The sequence below is a fragment of the Myotis myotis genome, unplaced genomic scaffold (assembly GCF_014108235.1).
Source record: "Myotis myotis isolate mMyoMyo1 unplaced genomic scaffold, mMyoMyo1.p scaffold_m19_p_26, whole genome shotgun sequence".
NCBI classification, from domain to species: domain Eukaryota; kingdom Metazoa; phylum Chordata; class Mammalia; order Chiroptera; family Vespertilionidae; genus Myotis; species Myotis myotis.
Window position 1 is genome coordinate 3,499,990 of NW_023416331.1, and position 26,191 is coordinate 3,526,180.

Here is a 26,191-nt window from a genome sequence, read left to right on the forward strand (position 1 = left end):
CAGGGCTGGGGCTGGGGCGGGGGCTGCGGGCTCAGGGCTGGGGCTGGGGCGGGGGCTGGGGGCTCAGGGCTGGGGCTGGGGCTGGGGTTGGGGCTGGGGCTCGGGGCTGGGGCTGGGGCTCGGGGCTGGGGCTGGGGCTGGGGCTGGGGCTGGGGGCTCAGGGCTGGGGCTGGGGCGGGGGCTGCGGGCTCAGGGCGGGGCTGGGGCGGGGGCTGGGGCTGGGGCTCGGGGCTGGGGCTGGGGGAGGCGCAGGCCTCAGCTCTGGGGGCCGGGGGAGGGCATGTCCAGTTCTCAGAGGGGCAAACGAGGCCAGAGCCAGGAGGCCTGCCCTTCCCGCCCTCACCGGCTCCGCCTGTCCCCACAGGTGGTCGTGGGGGACAAGGTGATCCTCAACCCCGTCAACGCGGGGCAGCCCCTGCATGCCAGCAATTACGAGCTCAGCGACAATGCCGGCTGCAAGGAGGTGAGTGGCGTGGGGGGCCGGCCACTCGGGGAGAGGTGACCCCTCCCGCCTGTCTCCCAGCATGGCCCCCGTTATCCACCGCCCAGGCTGGCAGCCCCAGGCTGGGGGCCTGTGCGGGGCTGGCCCTCCCCTCACGCTCTCGGCCCTCAATGCTGGCCCTCTCCCTAGAGGCAGGGGTCTGCCTGCCGTCACGGTCTCCACCCTTCCCCAGGTCAACTCTGTGAACTGCAACACCAGCTGGAAGATCAACCTGTTCATGCAGTTCCGCGACCACCTGGATGAGGTGTTGAAAGGGGTAAGGACGGGGCCCCCACCGCTGCCCCACAGGTCCCCCCTCCCCCCGACCCTCCCCTCCACGTGCCCCCTGCTGGGGCTCTGCAGCCCCTCCAGCCTCCCTTCACCCCACAGAGGCCTGCCCACCTGCCCATCTATACCTCCCCTTCTCATCTCTGGCCTCACAACCCCCTCTCCACTCTCCAAGTCCTGGCTGGCCTCAGTTTGCTCTCTTGCTAAGGGGGTGTCAGTAGCCTGGGGTCCCTGTCCCCCACATTGGGGTGGGCCAGATCCTTTGAGCCTCTGTCCCGTCCCCCCCATGCCTGCTCCGTGGATCTGGGCCAGGCCCCTGTCCCCTGCCGTGGTTCTAGACCAGCTGGTGTGGGCGCTAGGACATCAGGGTTGACAGGCCGGGAGAAGACGAGCCTTGGTGGGGGGCAACGGACCGGGAAAGACTTTGGGAGGGACCAGAGCAGAGGGTGGAGGAGGTGGGGAGGCCGTTGGAGAAACCCTGACAACCAGACGCGGGGAGGAAGGAGGAGGGTTCAGAGGCTCCTCGGGCTGCAGGGCACAGAGCAGCCCCCTGGGTGCAGGCAGTGTGTGAGGGCAGAGTTAGGGGTAGCAGCGAGGGTGGGGCTCCCCGCTGGGGGAATCAGCCGGTACACCTGGCCGTGACACTGCTAAAGAGACAGGTGACAGGCCCTCCAGCGGCTACATCAGGAGGCCGCCTGTGTTGGCTGCATGCGACCCTGCTCAGAAGCCTGCGATGCTCCCTTTGCCCCCTCCGCCAGCCAGGCTGCTCTGTCAGACCTTCCTGCCCCCTCAGGCTGCCGCACCCTCCTCCTCCCTCCCATCTCCCAGGCTGTTTCCCATCTACCCTTGCTCTGTGCCTTTCCCTCTCTTAAACCTGCACGTCATCCACACATCAATCAAGGCTCAGCCCATGTGCCACCTCTTCCCGGAAGCCTTCCCTGATTACACATTCCAGCTTCCCATCTGTGTAACGCTTAGAAAAGGACACTCACTGGGCTGACCCCCGAGGTGCTGCCCGAGTGGTGGGGTGAGCCTGCCGTGGCTCACGGCTCCGATGTCAGACTCCAGGCGACTCGGAAGTGAGACCTGAGCTAACAGAGCCACCCCGTGTTTGCTGTCGCCCTGCACTGCCTGGATACGGAAGCCACCGGGTTCTGCCATAGTAACGGGGCCAGTCTGTGTGTATCCCTTCATTCCTTCATTCGCCCGCTCAGGCGTTCACTCCCCAGATGTGAGAACTTGTGTCCGGCGCAGTGTAGGGGCGGATATGCCATCAGTGATAACGGCCGTGCCCTGAGGGCCTGCTGGGCGACATACCCGCGGGGGAGTGAGGTGGAGAGGCGAGGGCACGGGTTCATGCCCCATCTGTCACTGGCTACGTGACCATCGACAGGCATGCACCGCCTCTGTGCCTGAGTTTCTGCGCCTGTAGGACGGGGTAATGTGCGCCGGAGGGCTAGGGCATGGAGTGGTGAGAAGGTCATGCAAAGGACTCACACAGCAGCTGGCACGTGGTAAGAGTGTGGTGGTACCTCGTCATACAAACTAGAATCATACATTCTGCAAGGAGGTCACGGCGTTCCCATTTTACAGAAGAGGAAAGTGAGGCTCAGATGTTAGGGACTTACTCAGGTCACACAGTTCGTAAAGCGGAGCCAGGAGCCAAACTTGGTCTCGGTGTGCAAAGCTGTGGCGATGAACAGGCCCCGGTCCCTGCACCACAGCCACTCAGCGGGGAGCGGAGGGATGGGCGCGAGGCCCCGAGAGCTGGGCGGGGAGGGCCGGGAGAGATGCCGCCAGGCGGGCCTCCCCTCCTGCCTTCACGGAGGGGAGACTCGGGATTGGCCCGTGGAGGCCAGGGGTACTGACGGGAGGCGCGATCCAGGTGTGAACACGGAAGGCTGGGCGGGCGCTGGGCAGGAGCGTGTCTGCCCCAGCTGAGGGGGCTCTGAACTTGGGGTCTGGCTGAGGGTCCTGGCCGCCCTCTGCTGCTGGCTCTGGAAGGAGCAAATGGGGCCCCGCCGGCAGCGCCTGTGGGGGAGGCCCTGGTCCCTCCTGAGCCCACCCCCCGCCTGCAGGGGGACGTGGTGCGGCTGTTCCACGCGGAGCAGGAGAAGTTCCTGACGTGCGACGAGTACAAGGGCAAGCTGCAGGTGTTCCTGCGCACCACGCTGCGCCAGTCCGCCACCTCGGCCACCAGCTCCAACGCCCTCTGGGAGGTGGAGGTCAGAGCCCTGCCCCTGGCCCCCAGGTCTCTCCAGATCTGGCTCCACCCTCTCTCTTCCTCCATCACTGGGTGGAGGGGGGGACGGGAAGGTGGTCCCTGCCCCTCCTCTGAGCCCCTACACGGCCAAGGGGCCAGGACAGGCCCAGGAGCTCCTGCCCAGAGCTCCGCAGGCCTCCAGTGCCCTGCCTGCCCCTGCCTCCCCGGAGCACCCCCTGCGGGTAGCTCACCCGCCTCACCCTGCACCCCAGGTGGTCCACCACGACCCCTGCCGTGGAGGCGCTGGCCACTGGAACGGCCTGTACCGCTTCAAGCACCTGGCAACGGGCAACTACCTGGCTGCTGAGGTGAGTGGGGGCAGCGGCATCTGGGAGCCCAGGCTGGTGCTTGCGGGCTTGTGTGCCTGGTGCACGCCACACGCAGACACGTGTCTGGACCCTGCTTCTCTGCACTCAGGCGCTTATTTAACAAATAGCAAATAACTGTGTGACTGTAAATGGGTCTGTAAGAATGACTGCCCTGCCCAGTGCCAGGAGCTGGGCTACCATAGGGAGCGAACTTCCCGGCATCCGCGTCTGTCCGTGTTGCACAGGCTTGTGTGGACTGGGTATTGTGTGTGTGTGTGTGAGTGTGTGTGTGTGTGTGCGTGTGAGTGTGCATGTGCATGTGTGTGTGAGTGTGTGTGTTCATCGTGTGGCTCTGGAGGGGCCGTGGAGGGCAGGCCTGGGGGCTCCCATTGGCGCCTTCTCCAGGAGTCATGGGTTTCGGGGCTGAGGTGGGCACCCCTGGGGGACATATATGAACTTTGTCTCGGGGTGTGTGTGTGTGTGGGGGGGGTGTCACGTGGTATAGCGGGGTGTCTAAGAGCTCCCCGACTTGTTTCTCTTTCTAGGAGAACCCCAGCTACAAGGGTGATGCCTCTGACCCCAAGGCAGCAGGAGCGGTGAGGATGGACGCAGGGCTCCGGGCTGGGGGGAGAGTGGTGTGCATCGCCCTGGGGGTGGGCGGGCAGGGGGCCCTTGAACCCCGGGAGGTGGGCTGGAGAGGGCAGGCCTCTCCGGTGGGAGGTGGTGGTTCCATGGGGCCTGAGAAGAGGGAGGGGCTCCTGTCTGAGTTGGGGTCTTCACCCAGGGAGTGCAGGGCCGCCCAGGCCGTCGGAACGCTGGGGAGAAAATCAAGTACCGCCTGGTGGCTGTGCCCCACGGCAACGACATCGCCTCGCTCTTTGAGCTGGACCCCACCACGCTGCAGAAAACGGACTCCTTCGTGCCCCGGTGGGTAGGCGCCACGTGCCTGTGGCCTCACTGTCCCTCTGGGACTGAGCTCTGAGCCATGTAGGCAGCTCCCCACCCCTGGATGCTTGTCGTGTGCCGGCCCTGGGCGCTGCTCTATCGAAATGCCTTCTCTCCAGTGGGTCTGGGCGGGGGGTGGGGGGGGGTGGGGTGGGGTGGGGCCCCCTGACTGTAAGGCCCCAACCCTGAGATTCTAGGACATAAGTCACATCAGGAGACTCCCTGGTGTCAGTCAGGCGTTAGCCCTCGTAGGGCCCTCAAGCACATGCCCTGTCCAGCGGGATATAGTGTGCCCATCACCAGCGCGGGTGAGGGGACAAACTGAGGCACCGCAGGCCGTGCCCTTGGCTGCGGCTCTCGGGCAGGTGCTGTTGGAGGTTCAGACCACCTTTTACTTCAGAAAGGTCATCACGTTTCATAAAGCCATGGCTTTCCGCGGTGACAGCAGCATGTTGACGCTACACGGGACACATGGCCTCGCAGCCTCATTTGTCCAATGAATTCTGGTCCCAAGTGGACAAGCCTTGGCGTGGAGCTCTGGGTGTGGGCGTGGGCGTGGGCGAGGCCGGGGGCCTGGGTCCGTGCAGCGTTAGCACAAGCCTCCTCTGGCTCCTCACCTGGAGGGGACCCACCCAGGCCCGTGTGGTCAGCGGGGAGATGGGAAGCGTGGGGCTGGGGGGCAGACGCCGGGCGTGCTGTGTACACTCGGTCCTTCCTGCAGGAACTCGTATGTGCGGCTGCGGCACCTCTGCACCAACACGTGGATCCAGAGCACCAACGTGCCCATCGACGTGGAGGAGGAGCGGCCCATCCGGCTCATGGTGGGGCCGCCTGGGGCTGGGGCTGGGGCCGGGGCCGGGGTTGGGGCTGGGGCCGGGGCTGGGGTTGGGGCTGGGGCCGGGGCCGGGGCCGGGGCTGAGACCCAGGCTTGCCCCTGAGTGCCCTGGCTGACTTCTGTCCCTGCAGCTGGGCACCTGCCCCACGAAGGAGGACAAGGAGGCCTTTGCCATCGTGTCGGTTCCCGTGTCTGAGATCCGAGACCTGGACTTTGCCAACGATGCCAGCTCCATGCTGGCCAGCGCCGTGGAGAAGCTGAACGAGGGCTTCATCAGCCAGAACGACCGCAGGTGGGCGCGGGGAGGCTCCCGAGGTTCCCCAGGGGCCGTCTTCCAGTTCTGCTGTTGGTGAACCCAGCAGCCACCCAGGAGCCGGCGGCGGGGCAGGGGCGGGGGAGGCGGAGGTGAGGACTGACCCGCGCGCTGGCCGGCCGCCCGCCTCGCTGCTCACGTACTCCCGGAACCGGCCCTGGTTTGATGATGGGCCTGAGGGTCGGGTGGAGAGACTGTCCAGGTCACACAGCTAGTAGGTGGCAGATGGAAATGCAGAGCCCCTGGCGCCAGACGCCCGCCGGTGCCCTGCTGTCCCTTCAGATGGGTGTGGATGCGCAGCTTAGTCTTGGGGCAGGTGGGGGGTGAGGGGTGTTTGAGAGCAGGTCAGGGTGAAGCGGGCAGGGAAGTGGATGGGCTTTGTGCTTTGGAGAGCTGTGTGTGGGGGAGCGCTGGCTGCCCACGGAGGGGGGGGAGCACGGGCTGGGTGGGTCCGGGAGCTTTCCCCGGCGGGCACCTCACTCGTGCCGTCTCCATGCCCTTGGTGAAGGTTCGTCATCCAGCTGCTGGAGGACCTGGTGTTCTTTGTCAGCGACGTCCCCAACAACGGGCAGAATGTCCTGGACATCATGGTCACCAAGCCCAACCGGGAGCGGCAGAAGCTGATGCGGGAGCAGAACATCCTCAAGCAGGTGGGCGACCACCACGGCCTGTGGTGCAGACCTGGGGGGGGAGGGGGAGCCAGGGGCACAGACCTGGGGAGGGGGGGCAGGGAGCCAGGGGCACAGACCTGGGGAGGGGGGACAGGGAGCCAGGGGCGCAGACCTGGGGAGGGGGGAGGGGAGCCAGGGGCACAGACCTGGAGGGGGGAGGGGAGCCAGGGGCGCAGACCTGTGGGGGGACTGGAGCGAGGGGCGCAGACTTGGGTGGGGAGGGAAGCCAGGGGCGCAGACCTGGGGGGGGGAGCCAGGGGCGCAGACCTGGGGGGGGGACTGGAGCCAGGGGCGCAGACCTGTGGGGGGACTGGAGCGAGGGGTGCAGACTTGGGTGGGGAGGGGAGCCAGGGACGCAGACCTGTTGGGGGGAGGGGAGCCGGGAGCCAGGGGCACAGACCTGGGGGAGGGCAGGGGACCCTTTTTTGTTTGTTTTTTGTTTTGTTTTGTTAGTCTTCACCTGAGGGTATTTTTTTCCATTGATTTTTTGAGAGAGTGGAAAGGAGGGAGGGAAGAGGGGAGAGAGGTGGGAGGAGAAAGAGAAACATAGAAATTAATGTGAGAGATACATGGATTGGCTGCCTCCTTCATGTGCCCCTACCGGGACAGGGGATGGAACCTGCAACCCAGATATATGCCTTTGACCCGGAATCGAACCCTAGATCCTTTGGTTCCCAGGCTGACACTAACCACTGAGCACACCAGCCAGGGCTCGGCCTTTTAAGTTTGCCCTTTCCCACCTCCAGTTGAGCTGCAATCCCCCTGCTGTTCCTTGTCACCCCCTTTAATAAAAACTCTATTTAGTGAGCACTTACCATGTGCCCTGCGTGCACTGGCTCATGTGATCCCCTTAGCCCGAGGGCCTGTTACTACCCATGTCCTAGGGAGACAGGGCTCACAGGAGCAGCAGCCAGCCCGCAGCAGGGCAGGCGGAGCTCAGGATGCGGGGTCCAGAACTTGTGCTTAACTTTTTTTTTCTAAGCTTTTATTATGAAAGTTTTCAAATATTGAGACAGTATTGCAAGAATAGTGACGAGAACACGGCCCGCGCACTGCCGGCAGGCACCTGCGGCCATTGCCAGCTGGGCTGCAGGTGGCGCTGCGCCTCAGCGTCCGTCCCACGCCCACGCTCGCGTTCCAAAGCGGGGCACCCCCCCCCTAAAGTTTCAGCTCGCACCTCCTGAGAATAAGGGCCCAGGGCTGTTATCACGCCTAAGAAAGTTAGTAACGTACCCAATCTGCATCCAATTGGCGTGGCTCAGAGGCTGAGGTTTGACCTATGAACCAGGAGGTCAGGGTTCAATTCCCGGTCAGGGCACATGCCCAGGTTTCAGGCTCGGTCCCCACTGCAGGGGGCAACCGATCAATGATTCTCTCTCATCATCGATGCTTCTCTCTCTTCCTCTCCCTTCCTCTCTGAAATCAATTTTTAAAAAATACATATTTTAGTTCATCTTAGAATCAGCTGCGGGTGAATGTGGGGTGGCTTTGGGGCAGGGGCAGTTGGGGCTTAGGGTTCCTGGGTAATTAGGGGTACAGGCAGGTGTGGGAGATGCCTCCTCACGCTCTCTGCTCCCCCAGATCTTTGGCATTCTGAAGGCTCCCTTCCGCGACAAGGGCGGGGAGGGCCCCCTGGTGCGGCTGGAGGAGCTGTCGGACCAGAAGAACGCCCCCTACCAGCACATGTTCCGCCTCTGCTACCGGGTGCTGCGGCACTCCCAGGAGGACTACCGCAAGAACCAGGTGCCGCTGGCCCGCCCCGCGGCCCCCCCGCCCCCTGGGGGCTGGACAGGGACCCAGACAGCAGGCTGGCTTCCTGGCCGGTGACCTGGCTGCTCAGAAGGGCCTTGCGCTGGGTTTAATGCTCTGTTGCCGTCGTGAGATTCTTAAGTTTGAACAGGGGTCCTGCGGTTCCACTTTGCGGGCCCACATGATGTACTGGTCCTGCCGGACAAGGCCCCTCCCTCGCGGAGGCCTGACCCTGGGAGGGACAGACCGCGCACCCAGTAACTGTTGTAGAACCCCTGCTCCTGCCCAGTGTGGGCTTCCTCTCCTGGGGTCGGGGGCCCCTGCCAGTGTTGGGCCCTGTCTCGGGGTCTGGGCAGTGCTCTGGAGCAGAGCTGCACCCCTGACCCCCAGCCCGTCCGCCCCGCAGGAGCACATCGCCAAGCAGTTTGGGATGATGCAGTCCCAGATCGGCTACGACATCCTGGCCGAGGACACCATCACCGCCCTGCTGCACAACAACCGCAAGCTCCTGGAGAAGCACATCACCAAGACCGAGGTGGAGACCTTCGTCAGCCTGGTGCGCAAGAACCGGGAGCCCAGGTCGGCACCCCCCTCCACCCCTCACCCCTGCCCAGCCCAGGTGGGCCTGCCCTCCCCACTGCCCCCCTCCCTCCACCCCTCACCCTTGCCCAGCCCAGGTCAGCCGCCCTTCCCGCTCCCCCCTCCCTCCAACCCTCACCCCTGCCCAGCCCAGGTCAGCTGCCCTCCTCACTGCCCCCCTCCCTCCACCCCTCACCCCTGCCCAGCCCCGGTGGGCCCGCCCTCCCTGCTGCCCCCACTCTCTTCTTCCTCCACCCCTGTCCAGGGTAGAAAGTTGGCCTCTGCTGGTTGTTAAAACACTGACATGCTCCTGCCCGTGTTGGTAAATTGCCTCCTCACTGAGGCCTTGGCGTCCCAGCCCCTTCCAGGGTCCCTTCCTAATTGGGCCCAGTCTGGCTACAAGAGGGTTGCCGTCTGGGGCAGCCCGAGGCCCTCAGACCCTCCTCCAGTTGCTAAGTCAGTGCCTGTGTTGAGTCAGTTAAGTATTTTGAATATCACTTCTGTCCTTGCACCTCCTTTATCCTGACTCCCTGGACCCCACTAGCGTCCCCCCCACTCCTCCACCCCCGCCCCACGCAGGGCTGTCTCTGGCAGCACATCTCCAAGCTCTGGGGAGGGAGCCTGTGCAGCCACTGGGGAAGGGGAGCTGCTCTGAGTGCTCCCACCCCTGCTGTCACCCCAGGTTCTTGGACTACCTCTCCGACCTGTGTGTGTCCAACCACATCGCCATCCCCGTCACCCAGGAGCTCATCTGCAAGTGTGTGCTGGACCCCAAGAACAGCGACATCCTCATCCAGACCGAGTGAGCAGGCGCGATGTCCCCCGTCCACGGCGTCCCACCCAGCTGGCACCCTGCCTGGCTCCCGGCCGCCTCAGAGCTGGGGCCCAGCTGGGTTCAGGCTGGAGCTGGCACCCAGTGCTCTCCGCAGACATGTACCCAGTGTACCCAGTGCCTGCTGTGTGCCCAGCTCTGTGCTGGTGCGGGGGGGGCAGGGGGGAAGGGTAAGGGGGCACAAGAAGGAGCCAAGGCCCTGTCCTCAAGAAGCTCACGGTTTGTTTGGGGTTCCAGCTGGACGTGGGTCCCCACGGCAGGCAGCCTGGGAGCCTGGCTGGCTCTGGGCAAGCCCCAGGGGGGAGGACGGTGCGGCCAGGCCCTCAGGGCGGGCTCTGGGTGGAGTCCCGTGGGTGATGGCGGGCCGTGTCTGCAGGCTTCGGCCCGTGAAGGAGATGGCCCAGGCCCACGAGTACCTGACCATCGAGTACTCGGAGGAGGAGGTGTGGCTCACCTGGACCGACAAGAACAACGAGCACCACGAGAAGAGCGTGAGGCAGCTGGCCCAGGAGGCGCGGGCCGGCAACGCCCACGACGAGAACGTGCTCAGCTACTACAGGTGCCCGCCCTCCCCGTGCGCTGTGCCCCGTGGCCGCCTCAGAGGCCGCAGCCTGCCCTCCCCCGTGCTCTGTGCCCCGTGGCCGCCTCAGAGGCCGCAGCCTGCCCTCCCCCGTGCCCTGTGCCCCGTGGCCGCCTCAGAGGCCGCAGCCCACCCTCCCCCGTGCCCTGTGCCCCGTGGCCGCCTCAGAGGCCGCAGCCCCCTCCTCCCCCCCATGCCCTGTGCCCCGTGGCCGCCTCAGAGGCCGCAGCCCCCTCCTCCCCCCCCATGCTCTGTGCCCTGTGGCCGCCTCAGAGGCCGCAGCCTGCCCTCCCCCGTGCCCTGTGCCCCGTGGCCGCCTCAGAGGCCGCAGCCCACCCTCCCCCGTGCTCTGTGCCCCGTGGCCGCCTCAGGAGGCCGCAGCCCGCCCTGCAGGGGGAGAGCTCCCGCAGCCTCCGCGGGGCCTCCCCCCTCTGCCTGCCCGAGCAGCACTGGGGGACCCCGAGGCCAGGCTCAGCTCAGTGACAGGCCTGGAAGGAACCCAAACCTGCCTCCACACACGTTTTAAAACCAAGGAGAGTGCGTAACGTATCAGACGTTCCCTGTCCACCAGGCACTGCTCCAAGCCCTTCACCCATCACTCACCCAAACCTCAAGGCCCCTGTGGGGCAGGGACTACCCTCACCCTTGGTGAAGTTCAGGAGACAGGCCAGAGAGGTAAAGGAACCTGCCCGAGGGTACAGAGCTGTGGGGTGAGCACGGAGCCCATGGCAGGTAAGGCAGGGCTGAGGACCAAGCAGAGGGCGTGATGCCACCTCCTACAACCACCCCACCCCCAGTCCTGCCCTCACCCTGCCCGAGGCTGGTTCCTCACGCTCTCCTGCCACATCCCAGCCTTGCTCTCAGCACCTGTCCTGGCTGAGCCAGAAAGCGCTTGCATCCTTAGCCAGTTGGGAGAGATTTGCAAACACCCATAAGTCCAGGCATTGTCCATCTCCTCTCGCTCAGAATGTGCCCTTTCTGTGACAATGGCCGGTGCATGGTGGAGCCCAAGCCCCTTTGCCACTTTCTCATGCGTCCCTCAAACCCAGGCCCTGCCAGCAGCCCTCGCTAGCCCCCTGCCAGGCCCTCACCATGCCCCCTGCACGCAGGTACCAGCTGAAGCTCTTTGCCCGCATGTGCCTGGACCGGCAGTACCTGGCCATCCACGAGATCTCCCAGCAGCTGGGCGTCGACCTGATCTTCCTGTGCATGGCCGACGAGATGCTGCCCTTTGACCTGCGCGCCTCCTTCTGCCACCTGATGCTGCACGTGCACGTGGACCGCGACCCCCAGGAGCTGGTCACGCCTGTCAAGTTTGCCCGCCTCTGGACCGAGATCCCCACGGCCATCACCATCAAGGAGTGAGAGGGGTGGGGCAGGGCCGGCCGGGCACGGCGGGGTGGGCGGACCTCAGGGACCCTCAGCCTCACTGCCCCCACCCCCAGCTATGACTCCAACCTCAACGCCGCCCGAGATGACAAGAAGAACAAGTTCGCCAGCACCATGGAGTTCGTGGAGGACTACCTCAACAACGTGGTCGGCGAGGCCGTGCCCTTCGCCAACGAGGACAAGAACAAGCTCACCTTCGAGGTGGGCGGGAGTCCCGCTTGCTGGGCACTGGGCTCGATGCGCCAGGGCTGGGCGGTGGGTCCCTGCCTCACTTCCCTCAGCAGCCCAGCAGGCAGGGGCACAGACGGCTGAGCCTCCCCAGGAGGGAGGCTTCTCCTGACCTGGGGGGGCTGCTGCCCCCAGGCCCCTCCCCTCATCAGCCTGGGCTGGTCACAGGCCACTGCCCGGAGCCACCCCCACTGCCTGCATTTCTGCCCTGTCTCCCCCACAGTAGCCTCCTTTGCAGGCCTCTCTTCCTAGTAACCCACTGGGGCCGGGCGGCCCTTGTCTGGGACCCTTGGTTCCACCTCCAGGCAGCCCCACAGCCGCAGAGGAACCTGACCCCATTACACCACCAGAGCCCTGGCTTCCCCTAGCTGTCCCGCCTGTCCCGAGGCCCCGCCCATCATGCCATGGACACGCCCACCGCGCTCAGGCCCCGCCCGCACTCACCGCCCCGCCCCTCTCCGCAGGTGGTCAGCCTGGCGCACAATCTCATCTACTTCGGCTTCTACAGCTTCAGCGAGCTGCTGCGGCTCACACGCACGCTGCTCAGCATCATCGACTGCGTGCAGGGCCCGCCCGCCATGCTGCAGGGCTACGATGACTCGGCCGGTGAGCTCTACCCATCGAGCCACCCGTGCCCACCCTCAGTGCCTCCTTCTCTTCTTAGCACCAGAAATCCTCTCCGATCAACCACCCCCTCCTCGTGCAGCCCGCCTCCTGGCTCTGCTGTGAGGGAGTGTCTTTCGGCCCAATCCCTTCACCCTAGGCTGGGCCAGCAGGGCCCCCTGCCCTGGGCTGTGGAGACCCCATGCAGCTTTGTCTTGAGGGAGGAGGGGAGACACGGGCCCTGCCTGGGGAGCTCCCTGTCCGAGGAGGACACAGTCCTGACACTGGGGAGTGTGAGGAGCGAGGGGGCAGCCTGAGGGACGAGCCACAGCCCTGCCCCTAGGGACACCCCCAGGTGGCATAAACTCGGCTTAACAGTGCACAGAGACGGGCACCTGGCTCTTAGTGCTCTCTGCGGCCTCCGCCCCGTGCCCTGTAGCAGCTCACGATGCCACCTGAGAGTTCTCGCTGGTCTCCCCACTCCTCACCTTGCCTGGCCCTCCCTTTTCCCCGATTGGGCTTCAAGCTCACCTCCCCCAGGGACCCTCCTGGGTTGGCCTGGCCCCTTCCTTGCGGGGCTTTGCCCTGCAGCTGATGGAGATGAGTCAGACAAGTGGGGGGTGTGGGTGGCTGCGTGCACCCTCGGTGAGCCCCTCTGTTCCCCACGCCTCAGGCAAGAACGTGCGGCGGTCCATCCAGGGCGTGGGCCACATGATGTCCACCATGGTGCTGAACCGCAAGCAGTCCGTCTTCGGAGCCCCCAGCCTGCCTGCCGAGGCCGGGGCCGCGGAGCCGCTGGACAGAAGCAAGTTCGAGGAGAATGAGGACATCGTGGTGATGGAGACCAAGCTGAAGATCCTGGAGATCCTGCAGGTGCCCGCGGGCGGGCGGGAGCGGTGGGTGGTGTGGGAATGGGCAGGAGGGTGGGCGGTGTGGGGAGGTGGGTGGGTGATTCCCCTTAGATCAGTGTCGCACGAGGGTCGCTGTACAGCCAGGGCCCTCACAGTGTGGTCCTGGGACCGGCAGTATCAGCCCCCCGACACCCCCTGGGGACTTAGAAACTCAGGTTCATGGGCCCTGCCCCAGACTTGGGACCGGAACACTGGAGGTGGGGCCACAGTCCGGGCTGTGACAGCCCTCCCGGGGATTCTGGCTCCGCCCCCCTGTACAGGTGGGGAAAGGACGGGGAGGGGCTTTTCCATGTCACACAGGTTTTGAAGCGGAGCTAGAGATTGGGGAGCCAGCTTCCTGGCGGGCAGACAGTCTTCCCTCCTTGCGTCTCCTCTGAGACACCCAGCAGCACTGGGGAGGGGGCTGGCAGGGCCTTGAGGAGGGAGGACCCTTGCGTTTGCCTTGGTGCTCCCAGAGGATGGGAAGGGAAATGCAGCGACCTTCAGGGCGACCCAGTGTGGGCAGGACCTGCTCAGGGGAGTCAAAGGAGGGGCTCTGAGTCCTGGGGTGTGGCCAGACGCTCTGCACCCCCCGAGGATGCAGGCAGTTGGATGTGTGCAAACTGTGTCCTCACCCCCACCCCACAGTGACCTCTGGCCTCACAGTCCCCAGTTTCCCCACCCGCCCCGGGAGACTTAGGGTCCATTGGCAGGGCAGGGTGTGAGGACACGAGGTGGCCTTCGGACCTGGGGAGCTCCATTCCCCTTCCTGTTAGCGTCCGGCTTGGGGGAGAGGCTAAGTGGTTTTGGGGGTTTTGTCTCATTCTGAGAGGAGTTTTAGGAAATGGGGAGAGGGCGCCCTGAACCTCCCTGGGGAGCAGGGTCTTGATTGTTTTGGTTGTGATGTCCCGTGATACCCCCAAAGAACTGTGCTGAGCCCCCGATTGCTGGAGCTCATTTGGGTGCCTGTCACCCCCAGGGCCCCAGGAGCAGGACTGGCTTCCTGTCTCAGCCCAGTCCTCACCCCACCTCTCCCCTCCTCCAGTTCATCCTCAACGTCCGCCTGGATTACCGCATCTCCTACCTGCTGTCCGTCTTCAAGAAGGAGTTTGTGGAGGTGTTTCCCATGCAGGACAGCGGGGCCGACGGCACAGCCCCCGCCTTCGACTCCACCAGTGAGCCCACCGGCCTCCCCCGTCCACATCTCCCTGTTTCCCAACCTGCAAAGGCCTTCCGTCCCCATAGTCTCACTTAATTGCCACAGTGAGGGAAAGGTCAGGAACCATTCCCTTCATTCCTTAAATGAGGCCCACAGAGGGGCAGGAATGTGCCCCGATCATAGCCAGTCAGGACCTGAGCCAGACCAAGACCCCCGGCCCAGGACTCTGCTCATCCCTGTGGGACGTGGGCTGCACAGCCCGTTCCCTGGATGGTTTCACCTCCCCCCGGGGTGGGGGGGCGGGGGCGGCAGGCAGAGGGGCTGCTGCCCAACCAGGTGTAGCAGGGGGTGGTTGGGTGTCTCCCTCTCCCTCACCCCTGTGTTCTCCATCTTTCCTGCACCTGGCACCCACCTGCCCCGTCTCCCCCTCTTGCTCCCCACAGCTGCCAACATGAACCTGGATCGCATCGGGGAGCAGGCGGAGGCCATGTTTGGAGTGGGGTAAGGCCAGGGGTGAAGTGGGGGGTTGTGTGTGGGTTGGGTAGGTGATAGCAACGCAGGCCTGAGACCCCAGGGATGGACTGCATTTCCCACGGCCAGGCCGGGCCCCCCTCTGTCATCCCCTGGCTTTCTGCCCTGACCCTCCCTTGTCTGCCCAACCCCGGTGACAGGCGACAGTGTGGTCATGGCCCTGCTCCCCGAGGGCTTTTGCGCCCCTGCACCAGGACGGGCCAGGAGGGACGTTGCTCCCCCCGCCGCTGCAGAGGCTGGAGTGGGAAGGGTCGCCCAGGAGTGGGGCTCACCCATTTCTGTGCCACACCTTGTGTCTCGAGAAGCCTTTGGGCCCTCTGAGGCGGCATTTATAAATTCATAACGTAAAGCACGTGAGATGACAGAGGAAGCTAGTGGCATGAGATGCAGTCATCAAAACACCGAGGAGAAGAAATGTGTGTGCCAGCGACCTCGGCCTGGCTCTGGGCGCCTTAGGCAGCGTTAGGTGACGAGCCCTGCGGGAGACGGGCACCCTTCCTCCAGCAGCGGCGGGTGCCGATGCTCCAGGGTGACGGGAGAACACCCGGGCTCTATTGATGCCAGCGTCACAAGTGCTGCTCATTTTTCCTCATTGAAGGAAGAGCTGCATTTTGGTTAGAGGTTGATAAAGATGTTTTCCCCGTCCGTGTTCAAGGCCCCGGCTTCCGTCCACGAATCCCCTCGAAGCTCTGCTTCCGGCTCCATCAGGGGGAGCCCTGTGGGACCTGGGTGGGCGGGCGGGGGGGCCTGTGGTGAGAAAATATCAGTAGTTTTAGCAAATATTGCACTGGGCGCTGGGTCGCCCAATGGGTGGCCAGGAGCGAGCCAGCCGTGCCCACGCTGCCGCAGGAAGACGAGCAGCATGCTGGAGGTGGACGACGAGGGCGGCCGCACGTTCCTGCGCGTGCTCATCCACCTCACCATGCACGACTACCCGCCGCTCGTCTCGGGGGCCCTGCAGCTGCTCTTCAAGCACTTCAGCCAGCGCCAGGAGGCCATGCACACCTTCAAGCAGGTGCGGCCCCGCTCAGCCCGGCCCTCAGGGAGCGGGGGAGGGGGAGGACCACCTGCACCGAGCAGGCAGGCTGCCCTGGCCACGCGCCGCCTGCGCTGGGCACTGGGGGTTAGCGGTGATGGAAGAGGTGCTCACAGCACGCTTGGGGTTCTCGGCCTTGCTGAGCTCCTTACGTCTTGGGTACTTGCATCTCTCCTCAGCCTGGCTCACGGGCTGTCACTTCCTAGGATGTGACGCCCTTGGCAGCTGGCGAGCTCTATCTCGTGCGCCTTTGCTAAGTGTTTCACATCAGGCTGGCACGCAGTCAGCCCTCACAGGGCTTCGTTACTGTGACGTGTGGTTTCTGCGGCTCCCTGTGGAATGGGGCTGGCATTTAACAAGTGCTTGCTGTGTACCAGCCCTGGGTGTTGGCCTTGCGTTTACGGAATTCTGGCAGCAGCGCTGGCAACGTGGTCACTGTCCACGCCTGTTTTACTGAAGGGGTGGGTTGGGGCCAGGGGCCTTCCTCCCTCACCCACTGACCCCGAGTGGGGAGCGGGGAGGGAGCAGCACTCAGTGATGCCAGTACGCCCCGCCCTGCCCTGCCCTGGTCAGGGTCCTAGTGAACAAGTGACAGGCCGCAGCCGAGGGACGAGAGGCAGCGAGTGACTGAAGCCAGGGATGAGGCAGCTCACGCAGGGCGTGCAGGGGCTGCAGCCATCGGGGAGGCTTCTCGGAGGCGGTGGGCTTATAAACGTGGAGGGGAATGATGGTGGAGCGGAGACGCCAGCAGCAGAAGCCTGAACAGGACGGGACAGGGTGTCTGTGGGGCAGTGGACCTGGGCCGCTGTCTCACAGGCAGAGCCACAGGACGGGACAGGGTGTCTGTGGGGCAGTGGACCTGGGCTGCAGTCTCACAGGCAGAGCCACAGGACGGGACAGGGTGTCTGTGGGGCAGTGGACCTGGGCTGCCGTCTCACAGGCAGAGCCGCGCCCCCCCCCCCCCCCCCCCCAGGTGCAGCTGCTGATCTCCGCACAGGACGTGGAGAACTACAAGGTCATTAAGGCGGAGCTGGACCGGCTGCGGACCATGGTGGAGAAGTCGGAGCTGTGGGTGGACAAGAAGGGCAGCGGCAAGGGCGAGGAGGTGGAGGCGGGCACCGCCAAAGACAAGAAGGAGGTGAGCGGGGCTGCGGAGAGTGGGGCCAGGGCCCTGGGAGGCTGGGCCGGGCTGACCCCACCCTGTGCCCCCAGCGGCCCACGGACGAGGAAGGCTTCCTGCCGCCGCCGGGGGAGAAGAGCAGTGAGAACTACCAGATCGTCAAGGGCGTGAGTGCGGGTCCCAGGGAAGGGTCTGTGGCCCTGGAGCCCGGGGGCCGGCCCTCCGCCTCCCAGCTCTGCCGGCCACCGGCCCTCATGGTAGATGTCTTCCAGCTTTCCCCTCCCGTTAAAAACAGCCCGCCAAGGTCCAGATGGGACTGTTCGGAGCTGGAGGAATGTCATGAAATTCCACTGCAGTCACAGCGTTCTCGCATTTCACGGGTGGGGTTGGGTGTGAGTCCCCTGCCTTGTTTCCATGACCTGAGTCAGTGGCCGCGGCTCCTTCCCTTCCTGTCCCCGACGTGTACTGGGACCAGCTGTGGTGGCCGGGGGAGGGGAGGCCTGTGGGAGGGAGGGGCCCTGGCTCACGCCCCTCCCCCCAGATCCTGGAGCGGCTGAACAAGATGTGCGGCGTCGGGGAGCAGATGAGGAAGAAGCAGCAGCGGCTGCTCAAGAACATGGATGCCCACAAGGTCATGCTGGACCTGCTGCAGATCCCCTACGACAAGGTGACCCCAACTTCCGCCCAGCTTCACCCTGAACCCCGACCCAGCCCAAACCACTAATCCCCAGTGCTGACCTCACTGTACTCACCCTGACCTGTCCCCGACACACCTGACCCCTCAATAGCATCTCAACCTTTGACCCTCTGCCCTCATCCTGTTCCATTTTGACTTGATTTGACCCCAGCCTCACTCTGATTCTTGACCCTGACCCCACCTTCTGTCTTCTTCTTTGGTCTAATCCTGATCATTTCAGCTTCATCTTAACTTTTGACCCTCAGCCTCTCCCTGACCCATAATGTCAACTCAGCCTCACCCTGCTCCTGACTTTGGCTCCTCCCCCTACCACCCCCCCCTCCCGCCCCTGATTCCAAACTTGGCCCCATCTCAGTCTTTGACCTTTCCACCCCTCACCTTGGCCGACCTTGATCTTTTAAAAAATATATATTTTTATTGACTTCAGGGAGGAAGGGGGAGAGAGAGAGAGGAAGAGAGAAAGAGAAACATCGATGATGAGAGAGAATAATTGATCAGCTGTCTCCTGCACGCCCCACACTGGGGATCAAGCCCACAGCCCAGGCATGTGCCCTGACCAGGAGTCGAACCATGACCTCCTGGTTCATAGGTCGATGCTCAACCACTGAGCCACGCCAGCTGGGCTGGCCTTGGTGTTGATATGTCTCAAGCCTCACCCTGACTCTTGACCCTGACATCATCCCAGTGTTCTCCTGACCTTGACCCCTTACTCTTGCTCCCCCACTCCAGCCTCCTCTCACCCTCTGCTCCTCACATTGCCATATCCTGACCTGGAGCCCCAGCTTTCACCTTGAACCCAAGCCCTGACCCACCCCCACCTGTCCTCCTGTGAGCACCCAGCACCCTCTTCTCTCTGTGCCCAGGGCGATGCCAAGATGATGGAGATCCTGCGCTACACACACCAGTTCCTGCAGAAGTTCTGTGCGGGGAACCCCGGCAACCAGGCCCTGCTGCACAAGCACCTGCACCTCTTCCTCACGCCCGGGGTGAGGGGCGGGGCGGGCGCGGGCCGGCGGGGCGGCGGGCGGGCGGCGGCCGGGACCCGCTCTGACCTCTGACGACGCCTGCGCCCAGCTCCTGGAGGCAGAGACCATGCAGCACATCTTCCTGAACAACTACCAGCTGTGCTCGGAGGTCAGCGAGCCGGTGCTGCAGCACTTCGTGCACCTGCTGGCCACGCACGGGCGCCACGTGCAGTACCTGGACTTCCTGCACACCGTCATCAAGGCCGAGGGCAAGTACGTCAAGAAGTGCCAGGACATGATCATGACTGAGGTGAGGGGGGCCCGGGGCTCGTGGGGCTCGGGGTGGCCACGGAGAGGGGCTCAGATGGCAGGACAGAGACGTGGGCGGCCACGGAAGGAGCTCTGGGTGCTGGGTGTGGAGGGGCCGCAGAGGCAGGCGGAGCAGGGCTCAGGCGGGGCCAGGAGAACTCAGACAACGGGCCTGAACGCAGACACTGTCATTTCTTTTTTTTTTTTTTTTTTTTAAAATATATTTTATTGATTTTTTACAGAGAGGAAGGGAGAGGGATAGAGAGTTAGAAACACAGATGAGAGAGAAACATCGATCAGCTGCTTACTGCACACTCCCTACTGGGGATGTGCCCACAACCAAGGTACATGCCCTTGACCGGATTCGAACCTGGGACCTTTCAGTCCGCAGGCCGACGCTCTATCCACTGAGCCACAGCGGCTAGGGCGACACTGTCATTTCTTATCGTTGACTTACGAGTCCTCACGCGCCCGTGTGCCGAGGACCTTGTGTCCCCGGGGAGTCAGTGGAGTAAGTTTGGGGGTGGGGACATGGACTCTGGGGTGGGGGACACGGACCATGTCCTTTGCGCTCATTGCCAGGCCCCAGCGTGTGGCACACAGTAGGCACTCCGTACGCACCTGATGGCTGAAGGCATGGAGGGTGGGGGCCGCCCCCATCGGGCTTCGTCCAGCGCGGGCCGGGCCGGGGAGAGGAGCCACAGTGGCGTGCGCTCAGGGAACTTGCGAAGGACACGCGTGTGCTGGGTGTGCTGTGTCGTGCTGGTGCCTTACTGTGGGCAACGTAATCGCTCACACGAGGGGACGTAGCATGTGCCCTCGACGGTTTACATCACACGCCGTGGGAACACGGGAGAGAGGCATGAGCTGGGCTGGGTGGGATTACAAAGGGCTTCCTGGAGGAGGCGCCTCTGAGACCAGCCCAAGTGGGGTGTCTTCCCAGTGGAAGAGGGGGAGTTTTCTGGGCCCAGGGTTCAGTGTCCCTGATGGCCAGGGAGGGCTTCCTGAGTGTCAAGTTAGTGCAGGAGGGGGTGGCTCCAGGCCCGCTGGACCGAGGGTTCCGACACACTCCCCCCTGCCCACCTGCAGCTGACCAATGCAGGGGATGACGTGGTCGTGTTCTACAACGACAAGGCCTCGCTGGCCCACCTGCTGGACATGATGAAGGCCGCCCGGGACGGCGTGGAGGACCACAGCCCGCTCATGTACCACATCTCCCTGGTGGACCTGCTGGCCGCCTGCGCCGAGGGCAAGAACGTCTACACGGAGATCAAGTGCACCTCCCTGCTGCCCCTGGAGGACGTGGTGTCCGTGGTGACCCACGAGGACTGCATCACGGAGGTGGCTGCGTCCACGCGGGAGCTGCCGGGGAGGGCGCGGGGGCAGGGCGGCCGCAGGGACGGGTGCTGGCGCCGGGCCGACAGCCTTGGAGCCCCGGAAGACGAAGGAAGTGGCAGCGGACAGGAGGGAAGCGTGGGAGGGTCGGGGGACGTGGGCAGAAAATGGGGTGTCGCCTGACCTCCCGCCGCCGCCCAGGTGAAGATGGCCTACGTGAACTTCGTGAACCACTGCTACGTGGACACCGAGGTGGAGATGAAGGAGATCTACACCAGCAACCACATCTGGACGCTCTTCGAGAACTTCACCCTGGACATGGCTCGGGTCTGTCGCGGGGCGCGGCCTGCGGGGGGTGGGCCCGGCCTTCCCGGGGGGCCGTGGAGGGCCGTGTGGGACGCGGGCCTCTCTCTGCGCCCAGGTGTGCAGTAAGCGGGAGAGGCGCCTGGCCGACCCCACCCTGGAGAAGTACGTGCTGAGCGTGGTGCTGGACACCGTCAGCGCCTTCTTCAGCTCCCCGTTCTCCGAGAACAGCACCTCCCTGCAGGTGAGCGCGCCGCCCCGCGTGGGGAGGGCTCAGCACACGTGCTTATATTGGCCTGTCGTGCAGAGAGGCTGTACAAGGGTATTGTCTACGCCAGTGGTCGGCAAACCGCGGCTCGCGAGCCACATGCGGCTCTTTGGCCCCTTGAGTGTGGCTCTTCCACAAAATGCTACGTTGCAGGTGTGCACATACAGTGCGAAGTTGACTTAAAACTCTAAGTAAAGTTTATTAAGTTAATTTTGGGGAACGTTGTGGAGTGAAAGAGGATGTAGTGTCGAGGACTGAGAAAGGTGTGTTGAGATGGTTTGGACATATAGAGAGGATGAGCGAAAGGAGATAGAGAAACAAGCATACAAGACGAGTGGATGGGAGAGTTGGAAGGGGTCAACCTCAGTGAACGTACCTCAATCAGACTGAGGACGTTGTTAGCAAAGGCCAGCTTAGGAGCACCCTGATTAAGTTAATAACAATGTACCTACCTATATAGTTTAAGTTTAAAAAATTTGGCTCTCAAAAGAAATTTCAATCGTTGTACTGTTGATACTTGGCTCTGTTGACTAATGAGTTTGCCGACCACTGGGCTACGCTGGTAACCAATTTCCCCCAAGTTACCCGTTTCAAACAGCAAACATTTACGTTACTGTGACCATGTTCTACAGTGAACATTATGGCTGCACAGTTTCTGTGCTCAGGACTGAAGTGGGGACTTTCCGTAGAGCAGGACTTCCTCACTCACTTGGGGCGATGGGTGCTGGGTGCCAGGGACGCCTGGCTGCACGGCCTCACCCACCGGAGGCAGATGGCACGCTTCCCACAGTGGGCGGCAGAGCCAGAGCTGGGGGCGGGAGACTGACAGCGAGCTGGCGTGGACCGTGGTGTCCCTAACGGGATAGGTAGACAGGCCAGTGCACACGCTTTCTCTCCACTGAGCCCCGGCCCCAGCCGATGCCCAGACTTCACAGCCCAGAGCCCTGGAATGGAGGGGCCGGGCTCCTTGGAGGAAGGGGCTGCCACACCCCTGAGTTACAGAGGAACCCCGGAAGGAAGCCAGTGAAAGGGCCTGCCCACGGGTGGAGGGGTAGACGCAGCGGGCAGTGCCGCTGAGGGTGGCCAGAAAACTGCTGGCCCCACTCACAGCGAGGGTGGTGTCCTTGGACACCGTGTCTGGGCCCCAGGACCTCTCTGGCATTAGTATCAGTGTCTCCTGCCCCTCACTGGCCCCAGGCAGAGTGGGGCGAGTGGAGCTGTGGGGTCGGAGGGAGGGAGAGACTTCTCAAAGTGTGCCTTTTTATTACCTTTAAACCAGACAAACATGTCAGCTTTTCACAGCATTAATTTATTTAAAAAGATTTCTAAAGGAAGAAAAGTGTCAACAACGGCTGCAAGGCCAGATGTGGACCTGGGGGAGTGGGCAGTGGGCAGTCTGCACTGCGAGGAAGGGGGTGCCTCTTCCCACTGGCACAGAGCCCAGGGTCGTGCTGGTCTCAGGGGCTCTGGTGCCCGGGCGTGGCTGCCCAGGGTGGAGGTGGGCGGCTGCAGCGGGCGTTGCTTCTCGCAGACACACCAGACGATCGTGGTGCAGCTGCTGCAGTCCACCACGCGGCTGCTCGAGTGCCCGTGGCTGCAGCAGCAGCACAAGGGCTCGGTGGAGGCCTGCATCCGGACCCTGGCCATGGTGGGTGAGTGCCCTCCGGCGCCCCGGGTGCCTGCCCACAGTAGACACCCGTCCCCTGCTCCCAGGCGCTTCTCAGTAAGTCCTTCTGGGTGTCTGACTGGCACGGTGGAGTGGGAGAAGGTGTTCTTCCCGAGTCCGTCCTGGAGGAGAAGGCTGGGTGGCCGTCCTCACAGGGAGGGGGGAGGCCTGTTGGTGGTTAGGGAGAGTGGGCAGGGGAGGGGCAGGAATCTAAGGTGGAATTAAAGAGACAGAAACCCCCTCTTTTACCCAAACAGAAGAGGGCACCTCATCCAAGTGGGGCCAGTGTGGGGGTCCCTGCACCCAGAGCCCCGGGGTGGTTCACCTTGCTCCCCAGCAGGCAGCCCTGGCTCTGCGCCCCCGGCTGGCTCAGCCTCCCACCTCTCCCCCCAGCCAAGGGCCGGGGCATCTCGCTGCCCATGGACCTGGATGCCCACATCAGCTTGCTGCTCAGCAGTGGCGCCAGCTGTGTGGCTGCTGCCCAGAGGAACGCTTCCAACTACAAGGCGTCCACGCGGGCCTTCCCGCGCGTCACCCCCACGGCCAACCAGTGGGACTACAAGAACATCATCGAGAAACTGCAGGTGGGTGTGGGCGGCCGCGGGAGTGGTTGGGGAGGGCGGTGCTGGAGGAGCACCCCTTCCTGTGCCGCCCGCGCCCCCCTCGGGGGCTGCTCACTGCAGGGAGAGCCCAGGGCCCGCCGGTGGGGTCGGTGCTCACGCAGGTCAGGACCCTGCACAGTCCTGGCAGCACCTGTCCGCTCAGGCCGTGCACCTGTCCACTGTCTTGTTGGCCTGTAATTCCTCCACGGCAGGAGACAGGCTCCGAGAGGGCAGGGGGTGGCCCAAGGTCACAGAGCTAGAGGAGGGCCCGTAGCTCCCAGCCAGGGGCTCTGAGCAGACAGACGGCATCCTCTGTGCGGGGCCCGTGTGGGGCAGTCGTGGGGCTGCTTGGTGGGGGGTGGGGATGGCGGTGAAGCTTCCGGCACCTCTGGGGCCCGGGCCTCCTGCATCTCCCGTGGTGGTGACCCTGCCCGCCCACCCAGGACATCATCACGGCCCTGGAGGAGCGCCTGAAGCCCCTGGTGCAGGCCGAGCTGTCCGTGCTGGTGGACGTCCTGCACTGGCCCGAGCTGCTCTTCCTGGAGGGCAGCGAGGCCTACCAGCGCTGCGAGAGCGGGGGCTTCCTGTCCAAGTGAGGGGCGCGGTCGGGGGCAGCAGCCGAGGCAGGGAGGGGCCCAGCAGGGACTAGAGGGCCCACGGGTGGGAGGCTGGGCTGTTCCCGCCGGGAGGGGGCCGGGGGTGTCCGGAGGGAGACAGCGGGGCTGCCCGTGTGCCCCCCGCCCGCAGGCTGATCCAGCACACCAAGGACCTCATGCAGTCGGAGGAGAAGCTGTGCGTCAAGGTGCTGCGGACGCTGCAGCAGATGCTGCTGAAGAAGGCCAAGTACGGGGACCGGGTGAGTGCCGGCGGCGGCCAGGCGGCAGGGCGGGACTGTGGGGCCACCAATGGGAGGGTGCGAAGTGCACTGTGGGCCTCGCTCCTTCCCCCAGGGCAACCAGCTACGCAAGATGCTGCTGCAAAACTACCTCCAGAACCGCAAGTCCAGCTCGCGGGGGGACCTCCCGGACCCCATGGGCGTCGGTCAGTACTGCCTCCCCGCTGTGCCCCCGGTGGCCCGTCTGCCCAGGCCCTGGGCCCTCCCTTCCGCCCTCCCACCCCGTTCACCTCCCCTCAAGTGAGTCCCCCCACGCCAGGCCTGGACCAGGACTGGTCAGCCATCGCGGCCACCCAGTGCCGGCTGGACAAGGAGGGGGCCACCAAGCTGGTGTGTGACCTCATCACCAGCACCAAGAACGAGAAGGTCTTCCAGGAGAGCATCGGCCTGGCCATCCGCCTGCTGGACGGCGGCAACACCGAGATCCAGGTGCGGAGGGGGGTGCGGGGCCAGGCCCTCGCCACCCGTGGGCGGGGCCTCCCACGCAGGAGGGCACAGCATGCCAAGACGCTGAGGCCACGGGGGCTTCGCTGCCGGGCAGGGCGCCGGGGGGCAGCTCTACCTCCCACACTGTCACATGCCCACTTTTCTTTTTTAAAGTATATTTTTATTGATTTCTGAGAGGAAGGGAGAGGGAGAGAGAGATAGAAACATCAATGATGAGAATCATGGATTGGCTGCCTCCTGCATGCCCAACACTGGGAATCGAACCCACAACCCAGGCATGTGCCCTGACCGGGAATGGAACCGTGACCTACTGGTCCATAGGTCGACGCTCAGCCACTGAGCCACGCCGGTCGGCCGTGTGGCCACGTTTCTATCCACACCCGCCTTGCTCTGCTCCAGCCAGGCCTGCGCCTGTGTCCCACCGCCTGCCCTGCGTTAGGCCCACTTTCTTGCCTCTCACCTCGGCTCAGGCCTCTCTTCCTCTTCTACATCCTCCTCAGCCCTTGGCGCCCAGCTGGAGGCCTGCCTCCTCCCCAAAGCCGCTCTGCAGCTTTATCCCCACTCGTTCTTTCAGTGAGTGCACGGAGGGCCCTCTGTGCCGGGCAGTGAGCAAAAGAGACAACCCCTGTGCTCTTGGCACTTACACCCCCGTGAGGCAACAGCCAATGACTAATCTCTACCTGACAGGAGGGCGTGCTGGGCGGGGGTCAGCCAGGCAGGGCATCTTAGAGGGAGTGCGGGGAAGGCGCGGAGGTGAGCTCTGGACAGTGGGCAGGGTGACCGGGCAGAGCAGGCAGCTGGCACGAAGGTCGTGAATAGGAAGTGGCTGCTGTGGCTGGAAGAGGTGGAGGCGGCGTGAGCGGCGGGGCCTGGGGTCAGAGAGGTGGTAGGCTGTCGCCTGGCCGCCTGGGCACTGAGGGGCCGCTGCAGCGTTTTGAGCAGAGGAGGGAAGTGACATAGATGTCCGGGGACCCCTGGCTGCTGTGGGCACAGATGAAGGCCAAGGGCAGACGCAGACGGTGGTCAGGGGCCAGCGCCAGCCTCCAGCATCAGTGACAGCACTTACAGCCCCACCGGCAGGTGCAGGGCTGGCGCTGGCTCCCCAGCCTCAGTCTGGTTCGGGCGTGTCTGGGGCCCATCTGTGCCCCATCCCTGTCCCTGCAGCACAGGACAGAGGACTCGGGGCCTCCCCAGGGCTGCTGAGAGCCGGGCCCAGTGCTGAGGCTGCCCCCCCGTCTAACCGTCCACCCCCAGAAATCCTTCTACAACCTGATGACGAGCGACAAGAAGTCCGAGCGCTTCTTCAAGGTGCTGCACGACCGCATGAAGCGGGCGCAGCAGGAGACCAAGTCCACGGTGGCCGTCAACATGAGCGACCTGGGCAGCCAGCCCCGCGAGGACCGGGAGCCAGCAGACCCCACCACCAAAGGTCAGGGTGGGGCCAGGGTCACAGTGGGGTGCTGGCTGGTGGGGTCAGAGGGCTCAGGGGAGGGAACAGGGATAAAGGCTCAGGATGTGCGGGGGGGCTCAGGGTGGGAGCCCAGGGTGAGGGCCCGCCCGCCAGCGCCCAGCCTCACCAGGCCTCGCCCCGCAGGCCGTGTGGCCTCCTTCTCCATGCCCGGCTCCTCCTCCCGCTACTCGCTGGGCCCCAGCCTGCGCCGGGGGCACGAGGTGGGCGAGCGTGTGCAGAGCAACGAGATGGGCACGTCTGTGCTCATCATGCAGCCCATCCTGCGCTTCCTGCAGCTGCTGTGTGAGAACCACAACCGGGACCTGCAGGTGAGCGCCCGCCGCGCCGCCCCTTCCCGTCCTGCAGGCAGCCTGCGGCCCTGCTCTGCGGCTGGGGGCCCCCAGCCCTGCGGCAGGAGCAGTCCCCCCCCCCCCTGCCCCCTAGCCGCACCACA

The 26,191-nt window shown here is 64.3% G+C and overlaps 1 protein-coding gene across 3 annotated transcripts in view; it reads left to right on the forward strand.

Annotated features, from left to right (window-relative positions):
* ITPR3 (inositol 1,4,5-trisphosphate receptor type 3) overlaps window positions 1–26,191 on the forward strand; it is a 67,505-nt gene that overhangs the window by 31,667 nt on the left and 9,647 nt on the right. For all 3 annotated transcript variants that reach the window (XM_036356666.1, XM_036356664.1, XM_036356665.1), the window contains 36 exons: window positions 365–463; window positions 675–758; window positions 2,848–2,994; window positions 3,245–3,340; window positions 3,886–3,936; window positions 4,125–4,267; window positions 5,007–5,106; window positions 5,252–5,412; window positions 5,942–6,083; window positions 7,686–7,847; window positions 8,260–8,432; window positions 9,115–9,234; window positions 9,641–9,823; window positions 10,954–11,205; window positions 11,290–11,434; window positions 11,926–12,067; window positions 12,738–12,937; window positions 14,000–14,129; window positions 14,557–14,614; window positions 15,494–15,659; window positions 16,654–16,818; window positions 16,893–16,967; window positions 17,342–17,467; window positions 18,361–18,483; window positions 18,572–18,772; window positions 19,861–20,112; window positions 20,308–20,433; window positions 20,528–20,653; window positions 22,209–22,329; window positions 22,737–22,927; window positions 23,389–23,537; window positions 23,693–23,801; window positions 23,896–23,986; window positions 24,100–24,269; window positions 25,542–25,716; window positions 25,882–26,066. In XM_036356666.1, coding sequence (XP_036212559.1) covers window positions 365–463; window positions 675–758; window positions 2,848–2,994; window positions 3,245–3,340; window positions 3,886–3,936; window positions 4,125–4,267; window positions 5,007–5,106; window positions 5,252–5,412; window positions 5,942–6,083; window positions 7,686–7,847; window positions 8,260–8,432; window positions 9,115–9,234; window positions 9,641–9,823; window positions 10,954–11,205; window positions 11,290–11,434; window positions 11,926–12,067; window positions 12,738–12,937; window positions 14,000–14,129; window positions 14,557–14,614; window positions 15,494–15,659; window positions 16,654–16,818; window positions 16,893–16,967; window positions 17,342–17,467; window positions 18,361–18,483; window positions 18,572–18,772; window positions 19,861–20,112; window positions 20,308–20,433; window positions 20,528–20,653; window positions 22,209–22,329; window positions 22,737–22,927; window positions 23,389–23,537; window positions 23,693–23,801; window positions 23,896–23,986; window positions 24,100–24,269; window positions 25,542–25,716; window positions 25,882–26,066 — 5,139 coding nt within the window. The remainder of the gene's footprint in view (window positions 1–364; window positions 464–674; window positions 759–2,847; window positions 2,995–3,244; window positions 3,341–3,885; window positions 3,937–4,124; window positions 4,268–5,006; window positions 5,107–5,251; window positions 5,413–5,941; window positions 6,084–7,685; window positions 7,848–8,259; window positions 8,433–9,114; window positions 9,235–9,640; window positions 9,824–10,953; window positions 11,206–11,289; window positions 11,435–11,925; window positions 12,068–12,737; window positions 12,938–13,999; window positions 14,130–14,556; window positions 14,615–15,493; window positions 15,660–16,653; window positions 16,819–16,892; window positions 16,968–17,341; window positions 17,468–18,360; window positions 18,484–18,571; window positions 18,773–19,860; window positions 20,113–20,307; window positions 20,434–20,527; window positions 20,654–22,208; window positions 22,330–22,736; window positions 22,928–23,388; window positions 23,538–23,692; window positions 23,802–23,895; window positions 23,987–24,099; window positions 24,270–25,541; window positions 25,717–25,881; window positions 26,067–26,191) is intronic.